Genomic DNA, 15,194 nt, shown 5'->3' with positions numbered 1-15,194 from the left:
GCTCCTCGCGGGCCACCGTAGAGGGCGTCGGACGGCCGCCGGGACGGAAGCCGAGAGGCGCTGACCGACCGCGCCTGCGACAGCGTCAGCCCTTCGCGGAGCGCCGGCCCGATGGCGGCGGCGGCGATGGCCGAGCAGGAGAGTGCCCGGAACGGCGCCCGGAACCGCGGCGGTGTCCAGCGCGTGGAGGGCAAGTTGCGCGCCAGCGTCGAGAAGGGTGACTACTACGAGGCGCACCAGATGTACCGGACCCTGTTCTTCAGGTAGCCGCTGTGCCGCGGCCGCCGCCTTCCAGGGCTTTCCGCCGAGCCTAGAGCCCCGCCCCTGGCCGCCTTCCATTGGCCGCGCTGCGCCGCCCCGCGCCCTCATTGGTCCGCGCCGCTGCCTGTCTCTGCCGCGGTCAGAGCAGGCGGGCGGCCGGGAGGCGGAGGACTCAGGACGCCAAGCCCGGCCTCCCCCGTACTCCGGCCCGGCTCCCGCTTGCCAGGCCTCCCACTGCCTCGGCTCGGCTGTCCCATGCCTGACCCGGCATGTCCACTCCCAGGGTCCCGGGCCGGCCTCGCCCAGTCACGGCAACGCCGGGACCGAGACTACGGTCTGCGTCCCCTGGCGGTCCGGTCGTGCGGGTTAAACGTGTTTCTCCCCCGGGCCCCGGCGCCGCGGTGAGTCCTGGGTGCGAGGCGCGGGGGCGCGCAGGACTCCCCACGCGTGCAAGCCGGCCTGCTCCGGGCTTATTGCGATGAAATGTGCTTTCCCCGTGCCGCCCTGGAGTGTTGGCAAGTGTCGCGTGGCCTGTGTTATTTTCGTTCGGTATTTGTGCCGTGACACGGCCGCTGCTGTGATTTCTCGGTGGTTTCTGCACATTCCGGTAAGTTCTGCCTATGCTCCTTTATGGTTCGGGCCAGAATACAAGGGGGCCGTTCGTTGCGAGTCGGATATGCCTTGAAGACCATTTTATAGGTGATTAAATCTGTTCTGTGGTGTGCTTTTCCTTTCTGAACCGCCACGGAGTCCGGCCTGTTCGCCGTTTCGGCCTAGATCTTTGTATTTTCTTAAATAAGTTGGGCCAAGGTCGCGGGGACCCCGAGGTACTCTGGGTGCCGCTCGTCTCGTCCAGCGTCTTGCGTGGGCTCTTGGCTTAGAGGACCAGGTAGGAGTGAGTTGGTGGTTGTTCAGGGAAATCAGCCAAAGCGGTGAGTAGGCATTGGAGTTTGCAACATCAAGCCTTCCAGCAGCCGCCTCACCAGTCAGATATCCGCGTGGCCTGGGGATTTGCCTGGGGCTTCCTTCTCTCCTGGACGAGCCTGTGAACATTCAGCCCAGTGATTAATCAGCAAAGCTGATCTTCCCAAAGATGAACAGTGTTTCTTGTTTTGAGACACTTCTGCCACGTGGGGGAAAGGAGCTGTTGATCAACCCCAAAGAGGCCAGAGTCTCTGGAGGGTGTGTGTCCCAGAGTGGTTGGGGGTGGGGACGGAAAGCATGCCCTTCCCCAGCCCAGCCTTGACCTACTTCGAATTCCACCTCTGCTCTGTGACCAGTGACCCACGACATCTTGCTGAGTCTGTCTCCATCTTGGCCGGGCTGTGGGGCAGTCGGGGTGTACCTTCCCCTCTTGGGAGTTGGGCAGAGCAAACGATATGCCGTTGGCCTCCCTGGGGACAAAGTCAGTGGTGACACTTGTGGCTCTCCACAAGGCCTGAGTGAAGTAGCCGGGACCTGCCCTGTCTGCCAGCGTGCAGTCCATGCAGAGCATTTAGAAACCCTGCTGGGCGTGGGGTTCGGGGGAGGTCAGGTTCACCGAGTTACGGTAGGTTTTTGGTCTTTCTGCAAGTAAATCTGTATGTTTGAGTCTGAGTGTTGACGTGAAACACGTGTGCTCACGTGGAAACCCCCTGGCAGGGTCCCGAGAGTGTCCCGCACCGCAGCCTTCTGGTTGGCACTCCTCGATCTACGCAGCCGCTGATCTCCACGTCGCGATCACGGTAGAGTGGTGTGCATTTTCTAGAACGAGACCTAAGTGGAATCATATCCTATTTTTGTCCTTTTCGAGTTTACGCAGCACGATTTCTCAGGTTTTACCCACGTGCGTGGCGTTAACTCATTCCCATGCTGCGTAGTGTTCTGAAGCTAGGGTTGCCCACAGCTTGCTAGCTGCGCACCTGTCGGATACAGTCACCAGTTACACTTTAAATTGTACTTCAGGGCAGCTAAGGGAGATGGGGGCCCGGGGTTGGGCAGTCTGGTGGGTCAAGCTTCCTTGGTGCGTGTCCCTCAGGCACGGGTCATCGTGGGGGTCCGCAGGGCACTCTGGCCTGTCGTGGTGCCAGCAGGCGGGCCACCTAGTGTCTGCACAGCTCTTCCAGGAGGAGTGGGGAGTCCGTTTCCCAGGCCTGTTGGGTCCTGGGGACTCAGTCATCCTCCACCCCTCTTGTGGCTTCTGCGGCCACCTTGCTGGGTGGCCAGAGGACCCCTTTGGCCCAGTGCCTCCAACATCACATCCCTGGGGAACTCTGCAGCCAGCCTGAGTCCCTCTCTCCATGATTGCACCGAAATCACCGTCTTCCTGCCCAGGGGCCGATAGGAGATTTGTGACACTTAAGTGGCAAAAGCCTCTTAAGTCAAATGAAGACAGTTTTTAAAAGAAAAACTTAAAACACGTGTTCTGTGCAGCTTCCAGGCAAACAAGGAACTTCTACAGGAGGGAACAGCTGTGCCAGGGGTCTCGGGGGTCGAGTGGTGACCCTGCAGCAAAGCTGAGCCCTCCTGAGCTCCACAGCATGGGGTGCTGGTTAGCTGACCCCTCACGCGCCTTTGTCTGATCCTATAGTTTTTATCAGGACTGTTAACATTTTTGTTATGTTCTGCTTACTTGTTTTCTAAAAAGCAGAATCCACAGATGAGGGCACGGAGGCAGTGCTGGGGGGCGCCGGGGTGCGGCTGCCCAGAGTCTCGGGCAGGCCAGGCCTGCCAGCTGGGTACGCATCCCAGCGTCATGTACACGTGTGGCGTGCCGCCGTCGGGACGCGGGGATGGTGCCGAGCCAGAGGGTTCTGGCCCCGCCTGTTCCCAGCCCAGCATGGGCCTTGGACCCTGACACTAAATCCCTTCCCGTCTCCTGAATTCTGCACAAAAGAAGCACATCCATTTTTCCTGATTGCCTTTCAGTTTCCGTTTTCTCTGTGCTTGATGGCTGTGCTTGATCTGCAACAAGCCATCTCTCCAAGCTGGGCAGGTGCTGGGATGTTCCCCTGCGCGTGTGCCGTGGAACCCTTTCGTTGGTGACGCCCCCTGACGCCCCCTGATGCCCCCAGCCCCGGAGCTGCGGGCATTCGAAAGCATGCCCAGGGGTTTCTCCTGTCATTTGCTGTTCCCTGAGGGTATTCCTTGCTCTTCGTCAGACAGAGGAGTCTAGTGCCCCGTTATGGCTTTCATGAACTGGCAGGATTGTCACTGAGGAGCACCTGCAGTTCCGAGTGTCCATGCCACCGGCAGCGTCCCGGGCTACCCATGGCCATGCTGGCCCCACGGCGTGTGCAGGGTGGCCCCTGCCCACACCCCGAGGATGGGTCTTCTGTGTGCCAACCCGGCCAGGACTGGGTCCCCCCGGGACTTCTGGCCGTGGAACCTTGTTGGAAACAGATCGTACCTCTGGTTCATCGCATAGCCTGGCGCTCATGGCCCCCCGGACCCCGCCTGACCTGTCGGTCGGGACGAGCTGCAGACAGACCTCCAGGCCTCTGTGTCTGCTGTTTTCCTGCCACCTTGTGCTGCACATTCGGTGTCTTTCTCTGATTTGTTTTGGCTGAGAGGCACCGATTTGATGGGTTTTGTCTCTCTTCTGATAATCACGAAGATGAACTCACAGCAACGAATTGAGCATCGGGTTGCAAGTAGTTCTGTGCCAGGCTTCAGGAAGCTGCTTCTGCTGCTGTCTCTGTCTCTCTGTCTGTCTCATCTCGTCTCTTCTCTTCTCTTCTTTCTCTCGCTCTCGCGTTCGCTCTCTCTGGCTCAGTTCTACTTCACTGAATGTTGTCTGATGCAGACGGATCATCATCATCCCATTGTTTGTGCTTAGTTACCTGCCAGGCTCTGGTTGCCCATTTCTCCACCTCAGGAACCTGAGACACATGTTCAAAATTGAGGCAGGACAGGGTGGGGTGGACAGGTAGGGACCGCAGAGAAAGTTGGTGTCCCCCAGAGAGTCCCCCTCCTGGAGCTCCTGCCGTCCCAACCCGAGTGTGGCCCTGAGCTTTGGTTCTTCGATGGATACCACTGTGTCACTCTGTCCAGCGGCAGGTGCTCCCACCAGAGCAAGGCCTGTGCCGGGGTGGACGTCGTCCAGCCTTTCTCTGGTTCCTTCTGCTGCTACCCTTGACCTGCTCCAGGCCTGTTTGGGCACTGTCAGGGTCAGATGTGGGGTGTGGGTCGGCCGGTCCCCCGAGGCCTGTGTTGCTGACAGCAGGGACTCTGTGCACAGGGTGGGTGGGGGCGGGGTGCTGTGACCACCCAGGGAGGCTGTGGGTCTCAGGAAACAACATGGCTTGACTCTGTTCTTGGCAGGACACGCAAGCTGGCGCGCACGCGTGTGATTCCGGGATTGTTTGCTTTGTAAAGCTGTCGTGTTCACACAGACATTTTATCTTTAGCATTTACTCTCTAAACTGTCCCTGCCAGGCTGTGCGGGCATCATTACGAGGGCACAGCAGACTGGAGGGTGTCTGCGGGGGCGGGGCACGGAGCGTACCTGGACCTCACCAGGGCCCTGCTCTTTCTCTGTCTTGCAGATACATGTCACAGAGCAAGCACACGGAGGCACGGGAGCTCATGTGCTCAGGGGCACTGCTGTTCTTCAGCCACGGCCAAGTACGCAGCGGGCCCATCCCCCTCTCTGCCTGGGGCCTGCGGGTTGGAAAAGGAGCGTCTAGGGAGAGGCACGATGGAAGACTGTCCTCATCACGCCTGCATGGGTGTGCTTGTGTCGGGGTGCTGGGTGCCTTGCCAGCCAGGGTCTCTATCCTCCAGGCGGTCCCTCTGAGGGGGCCCCGTGCATCAGCCCGCCTTACGTCTCTAACTGGAAACTGGAGCAGCCGTCCGGCTTTACCGAGTCTTCTAAAAGCGAGCCAGACCTCTGGTTCCGTGATTCCTAATCACTTCTGTGTTTTGCAGCAAAACAGCGCTGCGGACTTGTCCATGCTGGTCTTGGAGTCACTGGAGAAGGCAGAAGTCGAGGTGGCCACAGACCTGTTGGGTGAGGCTTTCTTACTGCGCAAGAGGCGCCTGGTGCCCTGGAGTAGGACACCCCAACACATGTGCACCGCACACTCTCTCTGGTGGGCGCTGGCCTCCCCTTTGTCCCAGACACCTGACTTGCCAGCCTGCCTGCACACTAGGTGTGCCATGGGGAGGTCCTCCTTCGAGCTGCCCAGCTGGTGGCGCTGAGGGGACCTGCCCCTGGCCTTTGCACCCTGCCTCGTCCCCTCCTGGGCGCCGTCCTCCCTTTTGCCTGACACAGGCTGAGCCAAGAGGTCAACTGGGGACCCTGGGTCCTGGGGGCAGGGTGCACGAGGACACACTGGTGGTGAGGTAATCCTCGTGGGGTGTGCTCTCACTTGCAGCATGCGGAGCACCGAATGGCAGCATGTTGCTACAGATGAGGGCTTGTGTCTCTGTCGTTTTAGAAAATCTGGCTAAACTGTTCAGTTTGATGGACCCGAATTCCCCAGAGCGAGTGGCCTTTGTGTCCCGAGCCCTGAAGTGGTCCAGCGGAGGGTCAGGGAAACTGGGCCACCCCCGTCTGCACCAGCTGCTGGCCCTCACCCTGTGGAAAGGTAGGCCCGGTGCAGGGAGCGCTCAGCGGGCGAGTGCATTCGGTGCCCAAGCAGCCTGTTGGTGCCTCTGGCTTGTGTCGGTGTCACCTGCTGTCAGCAGTTGAACTCCTGGGATGTGGGGAACCGCAGGGGGGTTTGCTCTCCGCTGGTCTGGCCCTTCCTATCCGTGCCCTCTGCCCCCAGCGTCCTTTCTGGGACAGCTCCTCCAGACCTGGCTGTGACGGCAGCGTGGGCCGCGTCATCCTCCAGTTTATCTCTGTTTCTGATCAGGCATTCGGTCCACGACGAGGGGGTCTGGGGGAGCCCAGCAGTCCCTGACCATAGGTCCACCCTGAGCTCTGAGTCCGGGGCTGAGGCACAGGGACAGACACTTGGTTTGGTGGCCAGTGTGGCCTTCGTTCAGGAGTGTGAGCAGCCGCGTCCTGTTGAGTGAGCAGCATGTGGGCGGCTTACTCGCACGGCCTCCGCCTTCCCCGGGCCTCCCCCTGCGGCACTCGCGTGTTGGCTCTTCCTGGAGGCCAGCGGCTCTGCAGTCAGCTGTGACTACCCCCCATGCCGCGTCCCTGCCTCACTTCGTGTCCAGCGACACATGTGTGGTGGCCACCCCCCACGAACCCTGCCCTTGTCGCCACTGGGAAGCCAGCTGTATGAGCACGCGGACACCTCCCCTTTTCTCTGGGGGTAGCAGCACACTCTGCTCTGCGTGTCCCCACCTGCTGTGACCCACAGGTGGGGGCCCCTTACACCCTCCCTCCCACCCCCGGCTCCTGGCCTACCAGCCTTGCCTGCCCCCCACAGGGCTGCCGAGAGGGAAATGGTCAGATGTGCAGACGGTCAGGGCTGGCCGTCCTTCCCTGCGGCGACCCACAGCAGGCACACACCGAGGAGGAGCAGCTGGGCCTGGGGCATCGTGGGCCCCTCCTCTGCCGGCCTGCGCCCCCTGGGGGCGCCTTGCTTCTGCTCCTTCAAGCGGCCCTGGCCTTCGCCACCAGCGTAGTCTTGCCTGTCGTCTGCCCGCCCACCTGCCGCTGCTGGGTCTTGGTTGGTGTCAGTGCCCAGAAGCCCCTTGGGGAGGGGTCGTCTCTGCTCCCTGGCCTGGCGGGGGTGAAGGACTCCCCGAGGCCCCTGCCCTTTACTCCCGTCTCGTCTCCCTGGGGCCATGCTATGTATGTGTAGGGAGACAGCCTGATCCACAATCAGGAGCGCCTACAGCAAGCGTTTATTTGGCACCCTTTTGCCCAGTCTGTTTGTGGGGTCTGTGGGGAGATGCCAGGTAGAAAACGGACATGATCCTGCATCTGGCTGCCAAGCAGAGCTTAGACTGTGGCTCTGAGAGACCCTCAGATGTGGGGGCACCTGGGAAGCTCAGTCAGTTGAGCGTCTGACTCTTGGTTTCAGCTCAGGTCATGATCCCATGGTTCATGGGATCGAGCCCTCTGTTGGGCTCAGTGCTGGCACTGTGGAGCCTGCTTGGGATACTCTCTCTCTCCTAGCGCCCTCCCCCCCCACGTATGCACTCACTTTGTCTTACGTAAAATAATATTAAAAAGGTCCTTCAGGGGCCTCACTGGTTAAGAGCCAGCTGTAAGGCATGCATGTTGAAGAGCATGATTTTAAAATTCAAGTTATAGGCAATTATACAGAGTCCCTGAGGCACAGACCCCAAATGAGGGGAACATGGGTCCCACGTCCTGTCCTGCCCAGCATTTACAGCTGTGTCCAGAGGCCGTGTTTAGGGATGTCTGTGGAGCTGTGGCACCTGGGGACAGGCCTGCAGCTGCGGTGGCTGGCCATCTACAGCCCACCTCTGTTGGGGTTTTGCTGTGTGTGGTGTGCCGTTAATTTGGGCCCACGCGGCCATGAATTGGAGTTAGTGGTGATCCTGTGTCAAGCTAGTTTGTCGGCACCATTTTTCCAGCAGTGTCTGTCCGTTTGCTGTCTCCCTGTCACGTTTTGATAATTCTCACATTACTTCAAGCTTTTTATTTTTTTTAATGTTAATCTTTTTGTTTTTGAGAGAGAGGACGAGTTGGGGAGAGGGGCAGAGGGAGACAGAGAATCACAAGCAGGCTCCCCGCTCAGCCTGATCCCACACCCATGGAATCCTGACCTGAGCCAAAATCCAGAGTTGGACACTCAACCAATTGAGCCATGTGGATGGCTCAAGGATTTTTGTTGGAATTTGTTACGGTGATCTGTGACTGTGATCTTTGAAGTTACCGTTGTAGCTGTTTTGGGGGCCAGGAACCACGTTCATGTCAAGCATAACAGATAACCGTGTGTGTGCTGACCGCTCTTCCGACATCCCCCCATCTCTCCTCTTCCTCTGGCCTCCCTCCTCCTGAGACACAACAGCACTGGAATTGGGCCACGTGATGACCTGGCAGAGGCCTCTTGGTCCAAGCAAAGGGAAAAGTCTCATGTCTTTGACCTCCGATCACAAGCAACAGGTGATCAAGCTCAGTGAGGAAGGCGCCGGAAGCAGGGCCCCTCGCCGGGAACAGCCAGCCAGGTGGTCAGCATTAAGGACACGCTTCGGAAGGAAAGGAGCCCCTCAGGGAGCACCCCGATGGTGGGGAAGAATCTACCGTATTTTTCTAGAGCTCGGCGTGGAAGACCGAACCAGCCACGACATCCCCGACACCCCTGAGAGCCCCAGCCTGACCCGGAGCAGGGCCCTGACTCCCCACAGTTCCCTGACGACCAAGCGGGGGGGTGGCTTCGGGCGGAGAGCCTGATGCTGCCAAGGCTGTCGCCGTGACGCAAGAGTGCGCTGTGGTGTGGATGTGGAGGAGGCGTTTCTGTCTTCAAGCGTGTTCAATAAGCACGTCTCCGAAGGCTGGAGCTTCGTAGACGGGGACTCCTCTGATGGGAGAACTTTCTGGAAAGGATTCACCCTCTAGATGCCGCTGAGATCATACAGGAGTCACAGGAAGAGACCAAAATATCTGAGGTGACAGGAGTTTGACGGAAGGTGATTCCAGCCCTCAGGGACAACTTCGAGGAGTTCTGGACATGGGGGGAGTGGGGTTCCGTGCAGATGGGGGCGGACAGGAAAGAACCGGGACCGGAGGTGGAGGCTGCCAGTGGCCCAAACCACTTCCGTCTCCCATGGCCCCTGACTGGGAGGAGCTGGCAAAGGGTCCCTTGAGCTGGAAGCCGCGGACGGTGGAAGTGACCGTGGCGGGTGTAGAGGGATGTGAGGAGCGTCCCCTGCGGGGAGCCGACGACACAGCGGCAGATCCTAGAGACTGGGTTCCGGGGATGAAGGAGGCCCTCCTGTGGGCAGGATGCTGTCGGACGGCATCACACAGGACAGAGAGACCTTCGGGACCAATGTTGCCGTCTCCTTCTGAGAACTTTCCAGGACTAACCAGCCTCCAGCAGCCACTGCTCTCGTCTGTACACAGCCAATGGCCTCCAGGAGAACCTTCCGCCGGCAGAGCGGTGACGGCCGCTGCCAGGTCGGGATGGTCGGTGTTTGTTATTTAAGTTCTGTTTCTTGCTGTCGGACAGAGCCTGAGCACGTTGTAGCAGCCCACGGTACAGTGCGAACACGGCTCCTGCGCCCTGGGAAACTGAAAGCTTGGCTTCGTTGGGGTGATCTGGTCCCGACCCTGCAGTGCCCCTGAGGTGCTCCTTGCAGAGTCTAGTCCAGTTCTGGGAACAAGGCTTGTGCTGGGATGTAGCATCCGGGTGTAGTTCTGCCTGATTTTTCTTCTCCTGTGGATGCTCTAAAACCCAAGAGGTTATTTTTGGAAGGTTGGAGGGAGAGAAGAGAGACAGGCAGCACATGCACACAAAGAAACGCTGGCTCTGGAGTCATTCTGAGCTCCTGGAGATGGCATGCCAAGCACTGGGGGCTGCACCGATGACAGGGAGGCGGTCCTGGCCAGCTAGGGGAAGGTGTTGGCAGAAGGTGGCAGGCAGCTGGGGCACAGCGCCTTCGCCTGGAAAGATGTGGGAACCGGGAGGCTCATGAGCAAGCCAGGGCCGAGACAGGGTGTGCTCTGGGGAACGGGCCAGGGTGTGGGGCGCTGGCGCGCTGTAGGCTGGGGCTGGGCCTCAGCACTGCGGGCACTCCAGGCACCCTGTGCTCTGTAGGGTGCCGAGTGCTGCCCCCTGGGGCGTGAACAGTCAGTGGTTTTCTTTTTCCTTTTTCCTTTTTTTTTTAACGTTTATTTTTGGGAGAGAGAGAGAGAGCATGAGTTGGGGAAGGTCAGAGAGAGAGGGAGACACAGAATCGGAAGCAGGCCCCAGGCTCTGAGCTAGCTGTCAGCACAGAGCCTGACGTGGGGCTCCAACCCACGAACCGAGAGATCGTGACCTGAGCCGACGTCGGCATCAGCGTTGTGAGAGCCAGCAGCCAGGGTGCACAGGTACGACCAGAGTCATTTGCTGGAATCGGGAAGGCGGGGGTTTCGGGTACTGGTTAATGAGCACATCAGTAGGACTCGAGGACAGTGTACAATAGTCGCGCTTAACAGATAGCATGTGTCCCCTGGAAGGCCCTTTCCAGCCCCCTTTTGTGCCGTTGGCACTAAAGCTTTGTGCCCTGGTGACAGGCATGGCCACAGGGAATGGGCTGACAGATCCCAAATTTCTGACTGGCTCCCAGGTGACCCCACGTTGAGTGGGGACAGTCTGGCCCTTCCCCGGGACACGGCGGGGCTGAGCCGGGCCGTTACCACTTGCAGGACCCGTCCATCCTGACTGGGACATCGGTCCTGGTGGGGACATCCCGTGGAGTCTTTTCATCCAGAAGGGCTTCTCCCCCAACTGGAGGGGGGCTTCTTGAGGGGGATGGCCCGTAAGCATGGAGAGCACATGTGGAGTGTGCTTCAGAAGACGAGCAGGGGGCGGGGGGCCGCCAGGAAGGCAGGGGCCTTCACGTGGCATGGGGGACCGTCGACCTGAGCTGATCCTGGCTGCCGCTCTGACACACGGCGTGTGTGTGCCGGGGTTCAAGGGCCCTGTGTTTCCGTTCGTCAGAAGCATAAGGAACTGCGGTCGTGTGAGTCCGGGGGCCCTGCATCAGCCTGCCCTCCCGCCGTGGGCATCGGACGCGGTGCGTGGCCGCCAAGCGGGGTGCGGGAAAGGAGTGCAGCGCTTGCCGCTCACGGGTGTCCGTTCCCTCTCGCAGAGCAGAACTACTGCGAGTCCCGCTACCACTTCCTGCACTCGGCGGACGGCGAGGGCTGTGCCCACATGCTGGTGGAGTACTCCACATCCAGGGGCTTCCGCAGCGAGGTGGACATGTTCGTGGCCCAGGCCGTGCTACAGTAGGTGCCCGCCTTTGCTCGGTCTGCTTGGCACCGGATTGGGACGCCGCCCGGGGCCATCGCCTGGCAGACCCGTTGGGGACGCCGCATGCTGGTGCTCGGGTCCCCCCCACCCATTTGTGAGATTGGATTCGAGCAGCCATGGAAGGGAGTGAGCTCTGAGCAGTGTCCTGCAGTGCCCCGCGAGTTCCATGCTCGCTCGGCTTTCCGGGCGTCCGGCTGCTGTTGGGAGGACGTGCATGTGTGATAAGCTGTCTGGGGTCCCAGACGCCTCATGCAAGGGGACCCCCTGCCCTCCTTGCTGGCGGTTCCCCGGGACTGTGGGGCACGCCTAGCTGCGGGGGAGGTTGGGCCCGCATTCCTGCCGCAGAAACCCCCTCCCCCCGATTCGGCGGCCTGGCATCGAGATAGACATGTCCCGTGAACGGGCTGCGGTTAAAGCGCGCTCCCTGGACTTGACGGCCCCTCGGAGCCTCCGCTCCACTGCACAGCAGCTTGGTAGGCGTTTTCCTCTCTAAATGGAGACGTTTTAGGGACTCCAGAGCTGAGCCCGGCTGCATGGCGTGTGGGATGTGGCACCCGTGTGTGGAACCTGAAATGCCTGGTCTGATGCCCACTGGGCGTGGGCGGCCTTAATAACCTGCCACAGACACGTCCTTGCCTGAAAATCGTGAGCGTGGAGAGGTGCCGTGCACGGCGGGGACCCCAGTGCGCAGGCTGGTGACCGCTGTGTCCCCAGAGGCATCTTCCAGCATTCACATGAGCCCCTGTGCGGGTCCCTCCTTCCCACCTCGGCGTTCTTCTCACCAGGGCATTCCTTCCAGGTTTCTCTGCTTGAAGAACAAAAGCAGCGCATCAGTGGTGTTCACGACGTACACGCAGAAACACCCATCCATCGAGAGCGGCCCCCCGTTTGTGCAGCCGCTGCTCAACTTCATCTGGTTTCTGCTGCTGGCCGTAGATGGGTGCGTCGTGTGCTCGTGGAGGGGTGTGGGGGGAGGGGTGAGTGGAAGGGGTGTATGTGTAGAAGGGTGAATGGAGGGGTGCGTTTGTACATACGGGGAAGGGGTACATTTGTACGTGTGTGGAGGAGCGTTTGGAGGAGGTGCGTGTGTGGAGGGGTGAGTGGGAGGGGCTCCGTGTGTGGAGGGGTGCCTGTGTACATGAGTGGAGGGGGGTGTGCGTGTGTGTGTGTGAGTGGAGGTGTGTGGATGGCTGTGTGTGTGGAGGAGTGTGTGTGTGGAGGGGGGTGTGGAGGGCATGTACGCCTGCTCTGCCCATTGCCGGCTCTCGTGCCACCGTCGTGTGTCATTTCAGGGGCAAACTGACTGTGTTCACGGTGCTGTGTGAGCAGTACCAGCCGTCCCTCCGGCGGGACCCGATGTACAACGAGGTAAGGGCTGTGCGGGGCCAGGCGCCGGCCAGGGAGGGGCGGGAGCCTGGGGGACGGGGGTGCGAGGGCGTGTCACCGCTGTCCCAGCCCCCCTGAGCGTCCCGCCTCTGCCTCCTGCAGTACCTGGACCGGATAGGACAGCTGTTCTTCGGGGTGCCGCCCAAGCAGACGTCTTCCTACGGGGGCCTGCTGGGTAAGGTGGTGGGGGCGGTGGGGGGCGCAGTGCAGGGTGGGTGCGGGGCAGTCCTCTCTGGTGGAGCCCCGCACAGCTAAGCCAGCCTGTCGTCCCCGGGGCTCCCCGTCAGTGGGCTGCTTCTTTTATCCTTTGATTTTCCGGTAAAACACATATCATAAGGTTGCCCGTTTCAGCCATGTCTAAGTGAGCAGCTCAGGGGCACTGAGCACATTCACGCTGCTATTCAGCCGTCCCCACTGTCTGTCTCCTGAAAGTTCCGGCTCCCCACACTGAGACACTGTCCCGGTTACACATGGACCCCCACCTGCACCCCTAGATCCGGCCCTGCCGTCTACACTGTGGGTCTGATGACCCTGGGGCCTCGTGGGAGCGGGTCCCGGTGTGGGTCCTCCCGTGTCTGTGAGTCTGACCTGGGGCCTTATGAGAATGGGTCTCAGTGCGTGTCCTCTGGTGTCTGTGGGTCTGACTCGGGACCTCGTGGGAGTGGGTCCCGGTGCGGGTCCTCCCGTGTCTGTGAGTCTAAGGACCCCAGGACCTCATGGGAGTGGGTCCCGGTGCGTGTCCTCCCGTGTCTGGCTGTGTCACTCATCATGGTGTGTGCAGGGTCTGTCCATGGTGGAGCAGGTGCCAGAACTCCCTTACTGCTTAAGGTTGAACAGTAGTTGGTGGGTGGGTGGAGCACGTCTGTTACTTCATTGTGACGCACACAGGTCGCCCCCACCTGTTGGCTGGGTGAAATGTGCTGCTGTGAAATGGGATGCTGCTATGTGGCACGGTCCCTGCACCCAGTGCTTTGGGTAAATCACCCTGAACTGGGCTTCCCAGGTCCCATAGAAATTCTGTATTCGAGTTTGGAGTTGCTGCCAGACCGTCCCCCCCAGTGGCAGCCCCATGTCACATGCCGTCAGCCACGCACTGGGTCTGGTTTGTCTGTATCCTTGCCCTCATTTCTCTAGCCACTCCCCAGGTGTGAGGGACATTCGCTGGGGCTACTCCACACCCCCTAATGATCGGGGCGCTTAGCGGGCTTGCCTGTGCTATGGGCAGATGGTACGTTTCTGTACTTGCTCAAGGCGCATGCTTAAATTTGAATTAAGTTGATGAATTTCTTTTTTTTAATTTAGAAAAAACTTTATGTTTTTTATTTTTGAGAGAGAGAGAGGTAGCTTGAGGCAGGGGAGGGTCAGAGAGAGGGGGAGACACAGAATCCGAAGCAGGCTCTAGGCTCTGAGCGGTCAGCACAGAGCCCAACTCAGGGCTCGAACCCACGAACCATGAGATCATGACTTGAGCCGAAGCTGGACACTTAACCAACTGAGCCACCCAGGCGCCCCAGATTGATGAATTTCTTGTATTGGGTATTAATTCCTTATCAGATATAAGATTCAGAAATATTTTCTCCTATTTTGTGGTTCGTTTTGTTTTTAAGACTTTATTAGAAGAACTAAAAAATAATTTTAACAGAAAATTTTTTATTTATTTTTGAGAGACAGGGACAGCACAAGCAGGGGAGGGTCAGAGAGGGGGAGACACAGAATCAGAAGACGGGCTCCAGGCTCTGAGCTGTTAGCATAGAGCCTGGCATGGGGCTTGAACCCATGAACCGGGAGATCATGGCTTGAACCGAAGCCAGGCGCTTAACCGACATAGCCACTCAGGTGCCCCAGAAGAATTTTTTTTAATGTTTATTTATTTTTGAGAATGAGAGTGTGAGCAGGGGAGAGGCAGAGAGAGAGGGAGAGACAGACTCTGAAGACAGGCTCTAGGCTCTGAGCTGTCAGCACAGAGCCCGACTCGGGGCTTGAGTTCACAAACTGTGAGATCCTGACCTGAGCTGAAGTCAGATGCTCAACAGACTGAGCCACCCTGGTGCCCCTTAAGATTGTATTTAAATGTTTAGTTTCACAGAAATAAAGAGGAAGATACAGATTTTCTGTTTGCCTTCCTGCCCCTCGCAGCCCTTGCACCTGCATCCCCCAACAGAGTAGGGGCTTGGTGAAATAATACCTACCCCCCACACGTGGCTGCCACCCCAAGGTCATGGTTTACGTTTTGAGTCAAGTTAGATGCTGTACATTTATGTGTTTAGACACACAGATCCACCGTTAAGAGAGCCGCACAGTAGTTTCTGCCCTAAAAATCGTCCGTGCCCCCGACACCCAGCTGCCTTTTCTGTGTGCTGTGTCCTCTGATGCACGTTTTCAAGTCCTCATCAGGCCCAGTGCTAGGAAGCTTGTGCTCTGTGTCTTCTAAGAGTTTTATTGGCCTGGGGCTTAATTTAGGTCCTTGATCCATTTTGAGCTTGTTTTTGTACGTGATGTGAGGTAGAGGTCCAGGGTGGCGCATTGTTTGTTGGGGGGACGGATCTTCGCATAAGTGGTCTCATCATGCTGCTCAGATCTGTCTGACCCCTCCGTGCATGGGCCTGTTTCTGGCTGTGCTCCGGGGGTCTGTGTGTGGGGTGTCTCTGTCCAGGCCACACTGCTCTGATT

The 15,194-nt window shown here is 59.1% G+C and overlaps 1 protein-coding gene across 3 annotated transcripts in view; it reads left to right on the top strand.

The window, feature by feature from the left end:
- The first annotated feature begins 22 nt into the window (after positions 1-22).
- Positions 23-15,194, top strand: part of GET4 (guided entry of tail-anchored proteins factor 4) — a 17,366-nt gene continuing 2,194 nt past the window's right edge. Inside the window, exons 1-8 of one of the 3 annotated variants that reach the window (XM_029948672.1) lie at positions 23-263; positions 4,788-4,866; positions 5,170-5,251; positions 5,682-5,831; positions 10,975-11,113; positions 11,938-12,078; positions 12,431-12,506; positions 12,627-12,699. In XM_029948672.1, the coding sequence (XP_029804532.1) occupies positions 112-263; positions 4,788-4,866; positions 5,170-5,251; positions 5,682-5,831; positions 10,975-11,113; positions 11,938-12,078; positions 12,431-12,506; positions 12,627-12,699 (892 nt within the window). In that variant the 5' untranslated portion in view covers positions 23-111. Of the gene's footprint in view, positions 264-404; positions 663-706; positions 869-4,787; positions 4,867-5,169; positions 5,252-5,681; positions 5,832-10,974; positions 11,114-11,937; positions 12,079-12,430; positions 12,507-12,626; positions 12,700-15,194 lie in introns of those variants that run through there. The other 2 variants (XM_029948673.1, XM_029948674.1) reach the window with 2 other exon arrangements.

This window comes from Suricata suricatta, chromosome 8, assembly GCF_006229205.1.
Source record: "Suricata suricatta isolate VVHF042 chromosome 8, meerkat_22Aug2017_6uvM2_HiC, whole genome shotgun sequence".
NCBI lineage: Eukaryota > Metazoa > Chordata > Mammalia > Carnivora > Herpestidae > Suricata > Suricata suricatta.
Note: the sequence above shows the minus strand (reverse complement) of the source record. Positions and strands in the feature narration are given on the sequence as shown.